Below are 21,678 nucleotides of genomic sequence, written 5' to 3'. Positions count from 1 at the left end.
ACAGGCACACCACTCTGTGCTGTACAATCCCTCACACACAAACCTAATCTCTTCCTCACAGACATGCACTTGCTTTCTCAAAGAGACACACATACTCTCTTTCTCACATACATAACAAACTCACACACACACTTGCATTGTGCTGAACAATCCCAAGGCTTGTGTCTGACAAAGCGTCGTTCTTTACCAGTCAAAGGCCTGTTTGTCTGAAAGTGATTCTCAGTGGGACATTTACATTCTCCTGAATGCAACTGACAGTGAAATATAGAAAGCATTTATATAGAAAAACACACACAACCTATCAATGTTTCAAGTCAAAAAACTGACACAAAATGAAACTGAAACAAGCCACACTGCCATAAGAAAGAAGGCGACTGCAGGTGCCACTTTGGCCATAAGAGAAAACTGTATTTTAAAATAAGAGGTCAAGGACTTCCGGTCGGAACTTCAACATGTCAGCAGCATAAACTTTAGCTCCCCGACACTAAATTCAGATTTTGCCCCTCATGGACAAATTTTGAGATCAAAAGACAATATTTCATTACAAGAGTTGGGGCTTTGAAGATGAAAAGAGGTAAACCTAAAAAGTATACTCGTAACACTGAGATTAACGCAAATGAAGAAGAGGGGCAAGTTAAGCTAACAGCGGAGTTTATAGTAGCTGAGTCGGAGACTACTGAGCTAATGCACGGCCCCCCTGAAACAGCTGAGAACATTTCCGAGTTGGAAAGAGTTCTGCTTGAGATAAATGAGTTTTGCCGAGAAAACGCAGAATCCCTCAGAGGCATACAGGACGAAATAAAGAAGGCAAACAGCAGGATTGACAAAACGGAAAATCGCATTGCGGGTGCTGAGGAACGTATTCAGAACATTGAGGAGGCAGCATGTGAGTTAATCAAACAACAAAAATGGCTAGAAGGGCAACTGACTGACCAGGAAGGCCGTGCCAGATGAGAAAATATTCGGCTTCATGGTGTTAAAGAGGGGGTGGAAGACAGCGCAGAGTCGGTTAGTACGTTTGTGGAGGCCAAACTGGAGTAAAGGACAAACTGGAGTTACCACCGACGTTTACATTCAGTGTGGAGAGAGCCCACAGAGCGCTAGGAGCCCGTCCGCCCAGAGATACCCCTCCACGGTCGATTGTTGTGAAGCTCTCTAGCTATAAGTGCAAGGAAGAAATAATTAGGAATGCTTGGCAGAGGAAGGGTTTTCTCTATGATGGGCAGCGGGTCTATGTGGATCACCTGCACCTGATGTAATGAAAAAAAGAAAGGAATATAACGAAGCAAAGAGGGTACTCAAAGAGAAAAAAAATAAGGTTCCAAACACCTTTCCCAGCAAAACCCCATGTTTTTTATGAAGAGGAAACCTGCCTCTACAGCTCGGCAACAGAAGCAACCAAGGACATGGCTGCAAGAGGATTTCAGGTCCGCATCGTAAAGCCAGCAGAGGATCCCATGGATAAGATAGCAGGACAGATGTGGCAATCTGTCACTGAAGCAAATCGACCAGACCAGGCGCCCATGGGATATAAGCAGAAACTGCAAACCTTCAGAAGAAACATAGAAGACTAGGAATATCTCAACCGGTGAGACGAAACCTGGACAATTGAGGTAAAAGCGTTACAAAGAACTCAGTGTTCGTTAAGTTTGTATAAAGGAGTTCTGTTTACCTTTGTTTTTAAAGCATCTGCCGGGGATGTGAGTTCTTAAAGGGGATTGAAAAAGAGGACGAAAGACTTGTTGAAATGGACAGGGCCGGAGCTGGCCAAGAGGGCTCCCTCCCTAATGGGGAAAGGGGTTATCCCTCAGAGCTGAGAAATGGCATTGAAAAGGTTAAATCTCAGACCTCAAGTTTGGAAGTCTGTAATTTTGTTTTTTTTTTGTTAAGTGTCGTTCTTATTACTGTTCCCAAGTTTATCTGTGTGTAGCACAGGGGGTGGAGCGAATTAAATTTTTGTTTTATTTTCAAAATGGTATCACCAACTAAACAACTAAAAGTTGCCTCTTATAATGTGAACAGGTTGCTCAGCCCAATCAAAAGAAACAAGGTATTGAGCAAGATGAAAAAAAAATGGGGTGGCGGTCCTGTTCTTACAGGAGACCCACATGACTGATATAGAACATGGAAAGTTGAAGAGGACTGGTTTTAATCAGGAATACTCATCCTCTTATAAGTCAGGTCATAGAAGAGGAGTCTGTATACTAATATCCAGTAGAATTAATTTTGAATTGTTGAAAACAATAAAGGATGGAGAGGGCTGATACATCTTAGTGATTGGGAGACTGGAAGGAATATTGGTGACACTGCTTAATATCTATGCCCCTCCGGGCTCTGACTGGGGGTTCTTTAAGTACCTTTTGATATGGTGACAATAGAGAGTGAGGGTGTGCTGATCGCCGGTGGCGACCTCAACCAGAGGCTCAACCCACACTTAGATTCCTCAGGGAAAGCCCCACAAAAATCCTCTATTGGCAGAAAAATATCAAAATTACTGTCCGAACTTGGGATTTTGGATACATGGAGAGAAATTAACCTACTCAAAAGAGATTATACCTATTCTTCTGCGCCCCACTCATTATATTAAAGAATTGATTATTTTTTTATTGCTTAATAGGGATCGTTTTAGAGTAGAGAGTTACACCATTGGAGTGAGTGATTTGTCTGCTCATTGCCCCCTTTTTTTTAAAAAAAAAAACTATGCATTGGAACCGAAAAGAAAACAACAGTATGGAGACTGAACTCAAACCTACTGAATGGTGATGAAAGAGGCCATCGAAAAGGATATTGGTGAATACATGGAACAAAATGATAATGGGGAGGTGACTCCACCTGTACTATGGGATGCTTGTAAGGCGGTAATGAGGGGGAAATTGATAGCAAAGTCGGTTTATATGAAAAAAGCGAGAGAGGCAACTCTGAATAAATTACAAGGTGATTTGAATAAATTGGAGAGATTACATAAAAATGATGTTAACAGTAAAATTATGGATGAGATTAAAGAGAAAAGGGCAAAGATAAATGATATTCAATCACAAGAAATCCAGAAGAAAATGATCTATACTAAGCAGAAATATTATGAGGCTGGGAGTAAATCAGCAAAATTATTGGCATATAGGCTCAAGAAACAGCAAACAGCCAGGCATGTCTATAAAATTAAAGACCCACAAACAAAACATACTGTGTATAAAACAGAAGAAATCCATAAATGTTTTGAATACTACTATAATCAGTTATATTCCCAGACGAACAACAATAACGGACCCCAAATAGACAGATTCTTGGGCAAGTTAACACCACCTCAATTAACAGAGGACCAGAACAAAAATTTAATAGCAGAAATAACAACAGAAGAAATAAATTCAGCAATTTCCGGGCTAAAAAATAATAAAAGCCCAGGAGCTGATGGTTATAGCTCGGAATGGTACAAGACATATAGGAAAACCTTAATCCCATTACTACATAAAACTTTTAATTGGATTTTTTGGGGGGGGATTCCAGATTCTTGGAAAGAGGTAATAATCACTGTGATTGCAAAGGAGGGTAAGGATGGAACAATTTGCTCTAGTTACAGACCAATTAGTGTGCTCAATGTGGATTACACACTCTTTACAGCAATTTTAGCCCGGAGAATGGAGAAAATTCTTCCAGAATTGATTAGTCTAGATCAAACCGGATTCATACAGAATAGGCAAACTCATGATAACATCCTCCGGACTCTTCATACCATGCAACATATCAAAGAGAGGAAATTGGAGGCTGCAATTTTGGGAATAGACACAGAAAAAGCTGTTGATTCTGTTCAGTGGGATTTTTTGTTTGGATTTATGCAGAAGTTTAATTTTCATGAAGACTTCATTAAGACGGTGCAAGCTCTGTACACAAATCCTACAGCTAGGATCAAGGTCAATGGCAGTCTATCAAAGGCAATTAAATTAGAACGAGGGTGCCATCAAGGATGTTCAGTCAGTCCACTTCTCTTTGCCATCTTCCTGGAGCTGCTAAATCAGTGGATTAAACAGTGCAGTCGTATTAAAGGTATTGTTCAGGCAGGAGTTGAACAAAAATTAGCACTATTTGCCGATGATGTCCTGATCTATCTGGAAAACCCTAATTCAACATTACCAATTTTGATGGCAATTTTGACAGAGTTTGGCATGTTATCAGGATACAAAATTAATGTCCAAAAAACCCAAGTAATTGCTTTCAATTACGAGCCAAGCCAAACTATAAAACAAAACTATAGGATTAACTGGGACCAGCAATCAACGAAGTACCTGGGAATTCATCTGACTAAAGACCTTGGAAATTTAAAGGCAGCCAATTATGATCACTTAATATCTAACAAAAACAGACCTCTCTAAAGGGAACTTGATACCTTATCTAAGTTTGACATCAAGAGTGGAGGTAATTAAGATGAACATTTTCCCCAGGTTGTTGTATATATTTCAGAACCTTCCGATAGAGATAGCAGAGAAAGACTTTAGAGAATGGGATAAGAGTATCTCTAGATTTATATGGCAAGGAGCAAGGCCACGTGTTAAATATAGAACTTTACAGCTGCCTAAATGTAAGGGGGGCGTATCTTTACCTTGCCTGAAGAGTTATTATCAAGCAGCACAGTTGAAGGTCTTACTGAATTTATGTGATCCAAAGTACATGGCAAAATGGAAAGATATAGAAGGGGAAATGGTTCCACCAATACAAGCTTTAATGTGTGATATTAAATTGCAGACAGATTGTCAACATAGCATTAACTCATGGTTGCGGGTGTCTCTAAGGATCTGGTCTGAAATTATGAAAAAGTATAACTTAATAGATCAGTTTAGATTTTTGAGATGGATTGCGTACGATACAGATTTCACCCCAAATAAATTTGATGTAACGTTTAAATTCTGGGAAAATGGCCCAAAAATGCACTGGGAGATAATTTAAAAAGATAATGTGATGACATTTCAACAAATAAAGGACATGTATGGACTTAATAACCAAGATTTTCACAGATATCTACAACTAAGGCATTACTTAATACCGGAAATGGAAAAGATGAGTGTGGAGGTATCTCAATCGGGTATTCTGAAAATTGTACAAGATGCCTACAAATCAGAGCTGAGTTGTAAAGTTAGCTCAAAAGTGTACACAGCACTGGAGGATCTAAAAGTGAGCACCACAGGATATGTGAGAGAAAGATGGGAAAAGGAAGCCAATGTTGTGTTAAGAGAGGATTGGGAGCATATATGTGCAAACCAGTGGAAAACTACTAACTCTCTCTTTTGAAGGGAGTATGGATGGAAGAACATAATTAGGTTTTTCTTGACTCCTGCACAGAGAAAGTATGCAGATACCAAATGTTGGAGGTCTTGTGTTGCTCCAAAAGCGGATCACTTTCACATCTTTTGGGGATATAGGAATATTGGAGGGAAATAAAAAAGGTTATAGATGAAGTAACAGGTATTAAAACCCCCTTAATATTTGAAATTTTGTACTTGGGAAACATTGATTCTGTAAATCTCTTGAGAAGGGATGACTACAAATTGACTAGAATAATGCTGCTGGCCAGTAAAAAGGCAATCACCAGGAGATGGGGAATGAGTCTGGTGCCCAACATACAGGAATGGGAGGATGTTAGGCTCAATATTTATATAATGGAGAAGGTTACTGCATATGTTAGGTTGGAAGTCGATAAGTTCAGAGATATATGGGAAGGATGGCTACATTATGTAAGACAACATAGGTCAGATTTTGTACAGGGGAAGTAATTTTACTGTTGGTTATGTAGGCTACTTTTCAGTAGGCATTAGTACCTACCAACACTTTATATGCACCTTGGTGAGAGACCAGCTGAAGGAAATTGATTTTGTTTTTACACCCTGTTTCAATGCTACAAAGTTTGTGATTTTTGTTGTTTTTATTTTTATTTATTTTATTTTATTCATTTTGTTATTTCTATATATTATTTTACATGCTTGTTGGCAGGTTACATGAGCATGTGGAGGTATATCTTTGATATGGAAACATCTGTATTGAAAAAGGTAATTGTCCAAATGTAAAGGAATTTCTTTTTTGTGAAAGTGAAATAAAATACAAATTAAAAAAATAAATAAATAAGAGATCAACTCTGACAGAGTACAAAACTAGTATATACTAGACTGTAGACACCAGAGGTGGAGGATTTCAGTTACATGACATGTCTGACTTTGTAGTTACAATTTCTGGGACCTGAGACTTGCACTGATGAAAGACTCAACTTAACTTAGACTTAGTATTCACCTAACTCAACTTGACCTTGTCTTTCAGCAGATGATTTGATGAGCCATCCAGCTTAGAAACATATTGAGAAGTAAAATTTGAGTTTTGACACCAGATTGGGTGATTTCTGATGCAGTGCGTCAATCATCATGTCAATCAACCTCCAAGTGAAATAAGAAAGAAGTAATGAAGGGTTCATTGATGTAATACACTGATGTACAGTACTATGTAAAAGTCTTAGGACACCTTTAGTTGTTTTTGGGTTGAAATTAGCATACATACTTATTTCTCATTTTCTTTTCTTCAGATACAACAAGAAAATACAAAAAATATGAGTACAGTCTTAAAAGACACACAAAAAAAGGTAAACACGGGTAACATGTAAAGGTTAAAGTCATTATTTTTGTGTGATCCCTGGCTCCATCACAAAGAAGCAGCACAGTTAAAAACATTTGACATGTTGAATGAAACCTGATATAAAATATCAAAACATTTATGGAATAAATCTCATATTATCATAGTGAAGGGTTAAAGAATTTAAAGAGATATTAAAGTAAAGTCCCTCTAAATACTACCTCTGTAGATTATAGAAACTATGTTGTTTATACTGCTGTACATACTTCCCATATTTCCAGACTGTATCTTAATACAGAGACTTAAAAATATGCTGTGTGGTCATTAGAACTTTACTTGACTTGTTGGCCTTATACTTATATACTTATATATATAAAAAATCTGTGTCGTGAAAACTACTTGAATATTTGGAATATGTGTTCAACGTTTGGTGTAATAGTAATGACTATAGAGCATGTAATTAGATGATAAAAGAATTGGAACACTACTTATTAGTTTGTGGCTGTACCATCTTGACCCCGAAAAGCCGACATGATGATGGCCAAATTGCAAGGTACTGTCTCCAAAATGGCAGTTAAGAAACAAATGAGTGACGTCACAATTCCTCTAGCTCCTTCTGGATACAGTCTATGCTTTTACTTCAGCATGAATAAATAACACTATCACAACACAATTCAATAGGGAGTATCAAATAGGAAGTATTACATCTTATAAACTCTGTTGATAACTTAGCCTCTTAAATTTAAAGTGTGCTATTAACTCCACAGTCTCCATTTCTGTGTAACCATGGAAAGTAGCAACACCAGGCAACAACATTGTCCCACTGGATCTTTGTACAGGCGAAGTAAACTTCATGTCATCATGCTATAAGGGCTGCATTTGCATATTTTATCATAGGACAATTGATGCAGTTGGCTGAAAATCTCAATATAGAAATGCATATTTTATTTTTTACCCATAAATTACAAACCTTCATTTGTATTATTATTGTGCATCTTTGTGGACCAGCACAGAGACCACAGGAGTGCTGCCTCCATCTTTAAGGACCCCACCCACCCCCAACACAGACTGTACACTCTCCTCCCCTCAGGCTGGAGGTACAGGAGTCTTAAGTGCAGGACAACCAGACTCAGGAATTCTTGCTTTACCTCCGCCATCGGCCTCCTTAACAGTTGACAGGAGTCTATAACAACAACCATGCTCTTGATCACCTTCAGGGGTGTCTCCCATCTTGACTCTGGGACCCCCAGTCCATAACTCATTACAGATGTTCCTGTACTCTATGCCTAAGTGGTTATGCTGCTCCATGTATGCCTTGCCTGTCAGCATCTTGCACCCTGCTGTGATGTGCTGGACTGTCTCAAGGGCTTCTCTACACAGCCTACACCTGGGGTCTTCTCTGGTGTGGTAGACCCCAGCCTCTACTGCTCTGGTGATCAGGGCCTGGTCTTGTGAGTAGTGCCTCTGTGCTGTGTTTCAGTCCAGCCTTTTCCAGCCACTGTTATGTTTTCTCAATATCAGCCAATTCCTCAATTTGCAGGTGGTACATGCCATGCAAGGGCTTGTCCTTCCATGATATCCCCTTGGGCTCTTCCTCCTTACCGGGCTTTTGTTGCCAGAGGCAAATAGGTACTGTTAGCTAACAATGTAGCAATTATGAGCTATACTTTTCTCTCACTGAATAAATGACACTGATAAACACATTGTGTAGCACCAGTCAAAACAATTACATGCTTTTAAATGTGCTGATGAGTTATGATGTAAAATTTTAAGAGTGCAATAATCTCAACAGGCAAACCTGTAGAACCAGAGAATATGAAACTTCATACGTAACTGCAATTTTCAATTAGAGTTACAAAGTATAGCAAGTGAAGGAGTATATACTGTATCTTTATGTTCATCGTTACATGTTTCACTTGCAGAAGAAACCAAAGTATAATTTTATGGTTGGCTAAAATCTGTAATGGTCAGGCCACAACTGAAACAGGCCTTTTGAGGACAATAATACTATCCAAAGTATTGAGTTCAAAGACATTTGTAATATTTTATTTTAAAACAAATGTATTACAAGTTAACATTTATTGTGAAGTCCGGGTAAGAGCCTTAACCCTTCGGTGTGAATTGCTTTGTAAGTCATCTCATGCTGCCTGTGGTTAGCCATTTTTGATTTTATCACCATGATGTCCTTTTAGTAGCATTCATGCAGTATATTAAAATTCTGATGGTAAAACCACGTCATTTGTCTAGTCAAATGCAACTTAAACCACTTGTAGGTATGTAGATCTGAAGTCTGTTCCAAGAGCATTTTTAGCATTGCATTTGTAAATGCCAGAGTTCATGAGAACAGGATTCTGTATAACCAGACTCCCCTCCTCAGACATGTGAATTCCACCCTGTACTGTGAAACGATTATGTGGAACCAGTGTTGTACGTCCAGGTAATGTCCAAGAAATATCAGGCTTTGGAATACCAGTTGCAACACAATTTAATATCACTGGAGATCCTCGGTTGACTCTGGTGATGGAAGTCAGTGTGCTTGTGATGTGGGGTGGGTATACCATCACTACGACATGGTACAATAGTGTTGCTGTGCCAAAAGAGTTGTAGCCTTTGCAGATATATCTTCCTTTGTCAAAGGTGGCAACCTGTCTGAGATGGAGGGTCCCATTGGTGTAGAAGGTTATCCGGCCAATGGTTTGAGCCTTGTCTAAAACTAAGCCATTTGGTAGGGTCCAGGTGATTGATGCCTGGGGCCAGCCATCCACAGTGCACGGTAAGTATAGATTGTTGCCATAGGTGACCTTCATTTCACCTGGAAAAAAGTAAATTATAAATGTTTTACATCACTATATGACTAGACTCAAAATGAAAAACAGTTTTAACAACTTCAGATTCACTCCATACCTGAAGATCCTCTGATCACTGGCTTCCTCCCTGTCTCCAGGGCATATCGTTTCTCTGCTTGTCCTGCTACATTTTTGGCTAAACACCGGTAGACTCCCTTATCACCTGCAGCAGGTTGGGAGATTCGTAGCGTTCCATTACCCAGATGATGGTTGAACCTTTGTAGTTTAACACCTGGCAATAACATTGTCCCATTGGGTAGCAACCATGCAAAATCTGGGTTTGGCTTGCCACGAGCTGGGCACTCTAAGATCAGTTCCCCATTGTCTTGTTTGATTGGTAAGATTTCAATATTTGGTACTGCAAAGCTTGGTTTTTCCGCTAATGATGCCACATCTACATCAACCACAAGTGAGGCTTCACCTAGGTGGTTTTTAGCCAAGCATGTGTACTGTCCTTCATCTGTTTTTCTGACCCCCCTTAGCTCTAAGCTCCCATTTCGATGGACTTGAAATCGACCTCCTAGGTAGGGTATTGGGAATGACTGACCATAAGGGTTAACCCACCTCACTCTTGGTTCAGGTTTTCCTCTCACTCTGCAATCCAGAAGCGCTGTTTGATAGGAAACAGCCACAACCTTTGTGGTACTCTTCCCTTTAATGCCATTGATAAAGGGTTCCTGGGATTCAACCTCAAGTTTCATATTTTTAACATCATCACCAGCAGAATTTTGTGCCACACATACATATTTCCCTTCATCAGTAAGAGTTATTTTCTTGATTACTAATGTCCCATTATCCATTATCTGAAATCTGTCTGACAGCACCGGTATTGCATTATTTCGTGGTGAGATCCACATGATTCTTGGTGTTGGTTCACCTGTTGCTTGACAGCTGAGTCTCGCTGAGTCTCCCAACTTAACAGTTACCAATAATTGTGATTTTGATGTAATTTGTGGAGCATTTGGTCCCACTTTAACGCTTACTTTTCTTTCATCCTTTCCCAGCTTGTTTTTAGCATAACAAGTATAGTCACCCTCATCTTTTTTCCCCATTTGCTGGAGAATTAAAGTTCCATTGCCAAAAATAATGTAGCGGTGATTTCGAAGACCACTGTCATCTGACTGGAGAGCATTGCTGATTAAAGTTCCATCTGGGAGACTCCAAGAAACTTCTGGGTCAGGAAGGCCTGTTGCAACACAGTCCACCTAGATAGGTTAGAAGAATGAAAGAGATTTAATTGATCACATCATTAATTTCTAAAAGGCATATAATAACTAAAATAATTCAGAAAAATTTGTGATTCATCTAACAGTTTTATGATACCTGGAAATTTTCTCCAAAGGGGACTCTTATCTGTGCAGTCCTTACGTGCTCAATCCTTGGAGGGGTCATCAAAACCTCTACCTAAGGCAGCAAACACAGAGTATCAGTGAGAAAATATTACCACAAAACTGTTAAACATTTCTCTCCATATTACAATCTCTGTGTACATAATCAACTTGGTTGTATACCCAAAAATATTTAAATTACTTTACAGCTTCAGGTACTACAGCTTCTGCCAGATCATATACAGTAAAATAAAAATCCTGTCATAAACTTTTTAAACTGACCTCACCTTTCATTCCTAAAAAAAGGTGTGAAGCAATAATGACTTTTACAGTAAGTAATGATGCAGGTACTCAGCCAAAAATTACAAAGACGAATGTAAACGAGTTGGCAGCAAAACACAAAAGCCTAGAGTAGTTATCTGTCCAGCTCATACCTGGAAGAGCTCCATGTCTTCCCCATTGGGCCGCTGAAAAATGCAAAAATAATTTCCACCATCCAGTTCTGTTAGTTGTAGTATCCTTAGAGTCCCATTACGGAAAACTTTAATTGGTCTCTCTGGACTGGAGGCAGATGGAAGAGAAAAAGCACTTTAGATTAAAGCAATCACTCAGATTTAATGCTACCAAGGACTCTCCAGTGGGTTTATAACTCAGGGAGTATTGTATTAAAACATGGAGTAAAAAAAAAAAAGGTTCATTTCAGATACCTGGGTGATTCTCTTTTGTGGCTTCATCACTTTAAAAAAAAATTACTTATATTTTCTATTTTTAATATTTTGTTTCAACACTGACATGTTTAATGTATAGTGGTCCAGCTGAGAGATGGATAAAATAATAATTACAGGTAGTTTTCTTCAACATTGTCTCTTAATGTGTTCCACCCTGTTAGGGACATTTCCATATAGACCACTAATAGTTAAACGTGTAACTATTGATCAATAATGACTTTTTTTTTTAGAAAGAGTATGTCCCTCTTGCTAACAGAATAGGTTTTACTCTTGAAACTGTAACAGGTCATTTAATTACAAATAGTATATGTCTGTTTTGCACAAAAATGATTTTTTTAAACCCATTTTTAATGACAGCATGGGAAATATTGGAAGTTTTAAAAACATATACATGTGCATTCAATGTTCTGACTTCCCAACATGGCACAAAAAATTTCACAAATCTTAATGATTCTGTTAAATTATTTAATAAAAACCTTTTTCCTAACAGGGTGGAATGGGACATAACAGGGTGGAACAGACTATAACAGGGTGGAAAATCAATGTTTCTTATTTTGAAATTTGAGTAATTTTCTTAACTTCTACAGTTCATCTTTACTTGTTCTATATTTGTTCATTAAATTGTGTGACATACACACATCAGAAACAAGAAACATGAAAAATCAGTAACAAAAAACATGTAACATGCTTCAGTTACAATTGCTGAACAAATGCTGAAAATTCGCATTTGTTTGGTTTCGCATTATCTAGAGTCTTGTGACAGTATTGGGTTATGTTCATGTGATTTTAGAATTATTCTGTTAGTTCTTCCTCCTTCAACTACTCCTACTATCACATTGTGCAAAATGACTACTGTTTTTCCACACTTTCATTGTTATTATCACTACAGCGGTGATGGTTATGGTTGTGGTAATAACAATAACTATTATTAATATTTTAATGTTGTCATTACTGTTATTGTTTTTTATCAGTTATGATAAGGATGGCAGCATGGATGGGGGGGGGGGGGGGGGGGGGGGGGGGGCACTGATCTGCCTTGGCGGAGGTCTGTGCTCTCCGAGTGCTTTTCTAGTTTATTTCTATTGTTAGTATCATATTTGTATGTGGTACTAAATAACATAGAGGTCTAACTTTTTGTCCCATGCAGCCTCACTTTGAAAAGTCAGAATCCATTACACTAGAACATGTTTTAAAGCTGTAGCTCAACATTGGCCAGTTGTATTTTTGTTGGAGTCATTCTGTAAAGTAGACGAACATTGAGTAGTTTGACCTCCTTAGTAACTTCATATATATTAAGTTAATTTTACTCATTAATGATAATAATAGTAATTATTGCTCTCTCTTTACAATTTCCACCCTGTTAGGTTCATAGACATAACAGGGTGGAACATGACAGGGTGGAAATTTTTTAGCTAATCCAGTTGTAGCTCTGAAACTGATCTACATTTAGCGAGCTAACTGTTAGAAAAATATAATATTAGACTATATTCTGTAAACACCAGGTGTCCAGAGCACGAGTCATGGATGGGTTATGATGACATATTTTGCAAGAATGCCCGGCCATATTCACTCAGGATATGTCTACCATTTCTTTGCTATCTGCTTGTTTTGTTCCAGTTTGGGACCAAAGCGTACTTGTTGTCCATCCAGTTTGGGACCAGAGCGGGCTGCTGCCCTTGAGGAGATCAGGCCATGGGGCAGGTGGGGGAAGAGTACAAACGTGGTCACTGAACCCATGCATCACTGTGTTTTGAATACCTAAGCCAATGGTGAACTTGATCAACGTCATAATATTTGTACACTTGGTCCAATGATTGTAATATACATGTTCTTTCATAAGATCTTGAACTTCCTGTTGTCAGTCAGTCAACTGCTGCATCTCACTGTATGTACTTGACTTCTTGTAAGTAAAATCTTCTGATTCCAGAATCCAGTGACTCCGTCTTTTGTCTCAGAGTATATATCATAGAATTTTTCTATCACTAACCTTCACTAGATTAACGCACGTTTAATAACTAAATCAAAAATGTGTTTTTAAAAATTCTATTGAATTAACATTTCCCATAATTTCTCATATTAGGGTGGAACTTTAAGGGTGAGACATAATACAGGTGTAACATGTTAAAAAAAAAAAAAAAAAAAAAAAAACTAAGGTGAGAGTTTCCATAGTCGATTTCCCAACAAAAACAAATGATGTCACTTCCTGTAAATGGTTTTTGTGGAATTGTATTGTTTTTTTAAGGTATGAAGCCCATTATAACAGGGTGGAAAATTACTACTAGGATATGTACAATATGAAGGAAAGTAAACAAGAAATACAGTTTCACCAGATTCAATTACATAATAAAATAAAGCTTAGTCTAGTCTATGAAATTATTAAAGAAAAAAAAAGTTTTAGAATTTTATGACGTACACTGCTGGAGGAAGTTTGTTACATTGCATTGTGGGACACAAGGACACTGAGCATGTGTGCCACCAAAAAGATGTGTAAAATACAAAATAATATTTGAAATGCATTTCATTTGTGTTTAAGTTATGGCAAGCACTTAAACACATAATTAAATTACTTTGTTGTAAATATTTGCACAATTTAGAAAAAATCAGGCTAAGTCAAACATGTAGCCATGAAATGTTGCTGCAAAAAGAGAATCACCCACCTATATCGATGCTCCAGGATGGTCTTGGAGGGGAGTTGCCAGATGGTTCCTCTTGTAGAACCTGTAGACTCTGGACAGTGAAGGTACACAGCAGAACCGTACATAGCTGTGACAGAGTGCTGCTGAGATGGTACTGAATGGTGATGGGTTGATGGGATGGGAAGGTGAGGAGGCGGCTGGTGGGGGGAAGAAACGGAATCTTCCCTCACCTCCAACTGGATAGTTTTTTTGGCAATACCCACAGGGTTTGTCGCCAAACATTCATACCTGTAGATTGATAACATTATTTCAATCATAAAGTGTAATACCTTTTACACAACACTTTTGAAATGGTTTAGTCTTAACCAAAGTGTGGCAACAAGGCCAACTGATGGTGTGGCTACAAAACCAATACTAAACTGGCTGTATGTAGCATAAAATGGAAACTGTTAGCATATAAAGACACAGGCATATTACAGGCATTGTCATGCCTAAAATTAAATGATTTTGTTAAAATGTAATAAATACTGTTTTCATATGGCAATGTACTGCCACCTGTCCAGAAAAAGAACACATCAGAACCAAATGAATGATTACCAAAAAATATATTTTTTTTTTCTTAGAATAATACATGGTCATGTTACAACAAGATATTTTCACATTATAGCAAGACATTTTCACAACATGTAATAAGAATTTTTTTTTGTTTCAATGTGAAAAGTTTATATGTTGTATAGCATAAAAATATCTCATCTTAACTTATTAAATTTATAAGACTCTACCAGTAATATTCTCTACACACAAAAAAAATGTTTGTTTGATTATTATCTTAGCTTGTAGCAATCATACATTTAAGAAGTTGATAGAGAGTCACCTAAAAACAGGAAAAAGAATAAAGAAAAATAAAGTAATGTCTCATACCTCCCAGTATCAGATGGTGAAACATTCTTCACATACAGTGTCCCATTGGGGAAAACAAACAGCCTGCGTTCCAGAAACTGTGATGGCTTCACATAGACACCTGCTGGGAGCGTCCATTTTATGAGCGGTGGTGGTTCACCCTTCACAGAGCAGTGAACATGCACACTCCTGCCTAGTTAGACAGGATTTTATTAGATTTCTGATAGTATGTTTGGGAACATATTCTAATTTCAACAATGATTTACATAATGTACCTGGTTGAATGACTACAGTATCCATTGCTCTTTCACTGATGCTTGGAGGCAAAGCGGCCACATGTAGCTGATATGTAATTGTATCAGCACCTGCTGCATTGCTTGCAATGCATTTATAGTATCCTTTGCTGGAGAAATTGGCAGAATGAATTTGCAAGGTTCCATTCTGGAAGAGGTGCACTGGAGAGAGGAAAGTGTGAACAGCCCCAACATCTCGAACAAATGTCCTGTCTGGAAGAATCCAGGAAATTTGGGCTGTTGGCTTTCCAGAGGCAAAACAATCCAAAGTCACACTTTTCCCCATATAGACAGCTATATCTGTAGACTTTGGAGGTTGGATTTGTGGTACCTGAGTCTGGACAGCTAAGGTGATGACCATACGATCTGATCCAAACCTGTTCTGGGCTGTGCAGAGGTACTGGCCCCTGTCCTGAAGCTGGATATTTTTAATAACAAAAGTTCCATTTCTGAAGACTTCAAAACGGTGACCATGTTTGGTATTGGCTGGAATAGTGGCACCTACAGGACAGACAAATGGACAATGTGGGTAGCTGAATTTACATTCTGAAACCATGTTGCCATGCAACTCTAATATAATTTCAATACCCAGAGGTATTTCGAAACTTCCATGCAATCAAAAAATATTTTCACAATTGGTATACTGACAAAAAAACTTGATACAAATAAATCAATTCCATGGTGGAATTACTGTCAAACTTGTTATTAAAATGTGAATGGTTAATACCTTACAGGGCACAGTGATGCCCAGGGTGCAATTTGTTGTGGGGGATCAATCCCCCCTCTGGTTTTTACATCCCTACTTCTGCTGAATGAATCATTGACGAGGGGGACAACCTCATCAGTAATTAAAAACCAACTGAAGTTACAGGAAGTCTGTGACTGAGTTCTCTTAAACGTATAGTCTACATTGCACATTGTTGGCACTAACTTTCACCTGAACCGAGCTGTCAGCAGTCTAGGAATTTGTGGATGTCCCCATCACGGCCACCTTAATGCACGGGCTTAGATGGGCTGAAGCCCAGGGGCCATTTTGGACAGGAAGACAGACCAGTGGTCAATGCTAAGGAGTAAGACTGGCACGGCTCCTCCAACTCCAGTCATTCTGTGCGCTATGGTGCATCATTGTATGGCACTGCGCGTCAAGATCTGTTTGATATGGCAGGCCAACTCTATCACAATTTGCCACTCCCACAGCATGTTTGGTCTTAAAACCTCAGTAAGAAATGGTGTCCAAAACGCCATAAAATGTGGTGTAAATTCCTAAAAAAAATGCCTTTTTTTTCCACTGTCAAAAGTGACATAGAGCAGCGTGAAATATGCCGTTCTGAAGAACCCGAAGACAGCATTTTTTGCACCACTCTTGAAACACTACATTCTGCCGTAAAAATGGGGTTATTGTGGGAATTTATGCCACATTTTACAGCGTTTTGGTGGTTTGGATGCCATTTTTTTCAGCATTTTTAAGACCAAACGTATTGTGGGAGTGGCGAATTGTGATAGAGTTGGCCTGCCATAGTTTAAGCTGTTCATCACAGATGCACGCATGTATTTGGCTGATGGGGTGAGCATGGACATCCAGGTATCGAGGGACACTGGGGCTAAACATTCATTCATTGTTCAGTCATTGCTGCCTTTTTTGTCTGACTCTGAGACTGGTGATTTTGTGGTTATGGAGGGAATGGAACTTGGCTTTGTTCCTGTGCCGCAACATAACATGGTCTAAAGGTGTATTCACACCAGGAAAGTTCGATAGTTCACTTGCTTTGGTACGGACCAATTTTTTTATCTTTTATTTTTTTTTAATTTGGTGCGGTTCGTATTCACACTGTACATTTTTGTAAGTGGACCAAAATCTGTAAACAAAACCACGTGTGCTGAGGTCGTTCATCCATTGGATAGAAATGAGCAGTGTCCATTAAAGTGCTCAGTCCAAAGTGAAAGGACAGAATCATGGAAATTTTGCGTGCTGTTTTTGTTATCGTCATAGCGGTTTTTACAGATGCAGACGTTTGCACAAGTGTTTGAGCAGCAAGAGTGTTTGATGCAACGTCAGGTTTACAGTATTGTAGAATTCATTTCTCAATGACGAAGACACAGGGCAAGACGGCTACGGAGGACAGCGCTCATGTGGACATCATGTTGTTTCTGTTGGTCTGATTCACGCAGACGTATCAGGTCTGAAGTTGGAATTCTGCTACTATATGAAAAGACTGTTCTCCAAAAGCATTAGTGCTCCGTACTGCTTACCTATATGTATTTATCTTATATCACTGTTCAGTTTAGCCAGGTACAGAATTCCTTAACGCAGGTAAAGTTTGCTGGGGGTGATGAAGTAATTTATTATTTTTTATTTCAAGCACAACAGACAAATCTAACCATCATCCTAATCATTCTCTCGCTGAACAAGCTGAAAACATCTGAGTTTTTATGTGTCCTTTCTAGCAGCTGTGTTATATGCACATCTGCCCAGATGTCCAAAAGGCAGCGTGTCACTTCGAGCTCCAAATTTTACCAGGGCTCATTTTCAGCTCTGTAGCCTATCCTCACTCTGAGCGCTTCTCTGGTAAAACTCTGTTGTCCATAATGCTCGACACACGACGGGAGCTCATTAGGTACAAAAAACCCAACTGTGTCAGATCGGGTCTGGTCTGCTTTCACACCACAAACGAACCGCACCAGGGTTCGTATGTAACCGCACCGAGACCACCTCTTCAACTGGGTCTCGGTTCGCTTGTTTGGTCCGGAACAGAGTTCAGTGGTTTTTATTCACACCAGCCCAAAAGGTCCGAACCAAGGGAGCAAACGAACTCTGGTCCATTTTAAACGGACCAAACAAGGCAGGTGTGAATACACCCTTAGACTGTGACCTGGTTAAAGGTGTATTTCCAGTTGGTGTTGGCCCTGTTTTACTTTTAGAGGGAGTGCAGTTTGGTCTACTGGCCAGCCACTACCTCTTGTTGGAACCAAACCTCTAACTACCTCAGTCCAGTCTGCACACTGACGCACAGAGTAAAATTACGTCTGATCCTGTCACAATAACTAATGTTGCCAAAGCACTGATTGATTCAGTTTCACTGTGTGGTCTGTGCCCATCTGTGCCATCTCCATGTCCTTAAACACTTGCATCAAAGATGAATGTTCAACTGTTCAACATGTAATAGGGCCTAGCGTTAACTTAAAAAAGCATTAGGCCACTTTATTGCTTGTTTTTTCACGATTAAAACAAACCAGAAAAACATACCCCCCTCTGTTTTTTTTTTGTTTTTTGTTTTTTTTTGACAAATCGCACCTGGTAAGACCTACACTAATATAGTTTGGGTAGTGTTTTAGCCTCATGTCAAACTCAAGAACTAGATTATCCTTTTGAAATGAAGTCTAATACATACACTACTGTTTTCTCTTATAAAGACTGACTAATTCTAAAAAGAGAGAGTACAATACATACTCACATAGGTTTAGGTCTCAGTGCTTTCAAAGGAATTATAAAGGTTAAGGTAGGGTGCACTATATGTGCTTGCAAATGATCTGATATGCTCCTCTAAAAGGAAAAAATATCTGAACTTCATGTTACTGATTTGCACACTTTATTTTCAAGGTCCTTAGTGTTTACACTTTATTTTTCCTCCTACCTGTGGAGACCTTTGTCCAAGCAATGTGGGGTTCAGGATTCCCTGTCGCTTTGCAAGGTAGAAACATGTCACTCTCTGCCAGCACAGACACTCTAGCTGTGGTTACTGTGATGATTCGGGGTTTAACGCCACCACCTTCACCTGCCAACACTCTTGGGAAGGGTGGTGCAGCTGTGGGGTGCCGAGAGCTGATTCGTCCTATTGCAGAATGAAGCATATGATGTGAAAAATTACAAGGGAAAATGTGTTAACCTGAAGATATTCTTTTCTAACACAGTCCCAGGAATATCAAAGCAAAAAGCAAAAACAAAAAACCAAATTTGACATATGTAGTTTATGGACTTTCAAAAGTAGATTTACCTCCAACTGGCCAGCGACCTCCATACAGCATCCCTGGGGTGGTCTGGTATTGAGGGCGTGGGGTTGGGATGAAACCAGGAAATGATGATGATTTTGCATGGTTTGAAGGTTGTAGAGTGTAGGTGTAAAAAACAGTGGGTGATGGTGGTTTGGGTGTATAGGGTCTGTGTGGGGACAGTGGCATGTGCTTAGGTGTGATTGGAATATTGTAGTTATTGGTGCGAGGTTTAGGCGTCACCAACTTCCGTAGCTGAGCAATACGATCAAGCTGTGCCTGAAAAAATACAAATAGATGAAAACTGTTGCAACAAATATCAATTTTTGACTTAGACATACAACCAATATAAACCAAGATCATCTTCGCATTGGAATATTTTTACAGGGGTGATTACAAAAATAAACCTCAAGCCGGAAAATTTTTCTTCTGGTTGGAATGTGGAAAGGGTCGATGAGCCTGCATCCAGAATTTCACAGGTCGGCATAGGAGCAAATTAAGAAATCATGGGCTCCCGAGCAATAAAGCCTTCTGGCCCCTCAACCATCCAACTCACACTGAATATACATCTTATAAAGGGGGATTCGGGGGGCTCTCCCCCAAGAAAGTTTTGGAAATTATAGCACTTAAAGTGTATTTTCTTGCAATTTCAGATGGAAACTACTTGTTTGAGTATTACACAAATACAGTGCAGTTCTGCTCATTAATTCACCACTGGATCTGCATTAGGAAGCATGAGCTGAGCTTTCAACAGTGATGTAATAAGGCTTGGTTTGGGCTTTCACTTTCCATAAATAAGAGGTTGGGGCCAAAACAAGATTAGTACATATAATCTTATTTTTTCACTGCTGTTTAATTCATATTGGACAACTAACTATATATCTAGAAACCTTTTGAACAAAATTAATACATTTTTAAAATGTGCAAGACCAGCTTCATGTGGCTTCATTAATATTTAATGAGATGGGGCAATTGTGCACCTTTTATAATTTTCTTTTTTTCTTTTGCTCAGACAAGGTATAGTTTTTTAGGTGTTACCTGCTTGACAGTTTCGACTGTGACTCCAGTCTTCCTCAGAACTTATACAACTCGCACATACACTCTGTCAGTACCCAAATGGGCCATCAACAAAGGTGGACAACAAGTCTAAAACAAAGAAAAGAAAACCAAAGACAAAAAAACTAAACACACAAAAAAAGCTGACGACAAACCAAAAGATTTCATAACCATACCATACATCCGGGGGATAACAGAACCAATACAGCGGGTCTTGAAAAAACACCACATAAACACTGTCATAAAACCACACACAAAACTCTGTCAGGTACTCCTACACCCACAGGACAAAATAGCACTGGACCAAAAATGCAACGTCATTTATGAAATACCATGCAAATCAAGTAACAAAACATACATCAATTAAACAGGACGATCTTTCAACACAAGGAAAAAAGAACATCAAAAAGAATGTGAAAAGGAGACAGTGGGGCGATTCACATGGACTCAAAAGGATAAAGCAGAACAGGAGAACCTAAACTCAGCCATCACAGACTACTGCAGAAGACACAACCAGATCATGGACTGGGATAAGGGCACAATCATAACATCAGAAACAAACAAACTCAAACGTTGAATCAAGGAGGCAATAGAGATCAGGAAGGGGGCGAGCGGAACCATCAACCTGGACGAGGGGGGCGTAAACCCTCTCGCACACCTGGGATTCCCTCCTCCAGAGACCACCCAAGGCAGAGGAGGTGCGGTCAGCTCGACAGGCTCTGATTGATCCGTTGAGCCGACCAGCTGATAAATGACATGTCAGCAGCACATCGGATGATGCTTCTGAGGAAGACTGGAGTCACAGTCGAAACTGCCAAGCAGGTAACATCTAAAGAACTATACCTTGTCTGAACAAAAGAAAAAAAGAAAAGTATTAATACATAAATATAAGACAAAATGAACGTCATTAGCTTTAATTGTGCACCTTGTCGGCCACCTGTTTCTTAAATTGGGGTGCAATGCCATGTCTAATAAAACAACTGGATGCCTGTCAGGAGAGTGACAGATGAGAAAGCACATTTTCGTCTTCTGCTTATTTTTTGCAGAGGCTCAGAATGGGCTGGGACAGAGTGAATGCCAAATCATGTTCTGCTAAGAATGAACAAATGAAAATTTTTTGTTCGACAAAATGATTGGTCATCGAAGAATGGATATATGATGTGGTGGCTGTCACCTCTGGTAACCAGGTAACATGTTGTGACACACACTCAGCAGCGCTATGGCTTGGGTCAGCTTCATGCCTTGAAAATACTTGTTTAGCACTTGTCACATATTTCAATATGCGCAAGCATAATGTACAA

The 21,678-nt window shown here is 39.1% G+C and overlaps 1 protein-coding gene across 1 annotated transcript in view; it reads right to left on the bottom strand.

The window, feature by feature from the left end:
- Positions 1-8,697: 8,697 nt before the first annotated feature.
- The window catches only part of LOC115426584 (matrix-remodeling-associated protein 5), a 38,488-nt gene continuing 25,507 nt past the window's right edge, over positions 8,698-21,678 (bottom strand). Inside the window, exons 9-17 of the mRNA XM_030144684.1 lie at positions 19,327-19,600; positions 18,967-19,164; positions 15,317-15,835; positions 15,063-15,234; positions 14,163-14,429; positions 11,212-11,338; positions 10,773-10,853; positions 9,508-10,654; positions 8,698-9,415 (exon numbers count right to left, since the gene is read on the bottom strand). Of these exons, the coding sequence (XP_030000544.1) occupies positions 8,862-9,415; positions 9,508-10,654; positions 10,773-10,853; positions 11,212-11,338; positions 14,163-14,429; positions 15,063-15,234; positions 15,317-15,835; positions 18,967-19,164; positions 19,327-19,600 (3,339 nt within the window). The 3' untranslated portion in view covers positions 8,698-8,861. The remainder of the gene's footprint in view (positions 9,416-9,507; positions 10,655-10,772; positions 10,854-11,211; positions 11,339-14,162; positions 14,430-15,062; positions 15,235-15,316; positions 15,836-18,966; positions 19,165-19,326; positions 19,601-21,678) is intronic.

The sequence above is a fragment of the Sphaeramia orbicularis genome, chromosome 10 (genome assembly GCF_902148855.1).
Source record: "Sphaeramia orbicularis chromosome 10, fSphaOr1.1, whole genome shotgun sequence".
NCBI classification, from domain to species: domain Eukaryota; kingdom Metazoa; phylum Chordata; class Actinopteri; order Kurtiformes; family Apogonidae; genus Sphaeramia; species Sphaeramia orbicularis.
The sequence above is the reverse complement of the archived record's forward strand: the minus strand, read 5'-3'. Positions and strand labels throughout refer to the sequence as shown.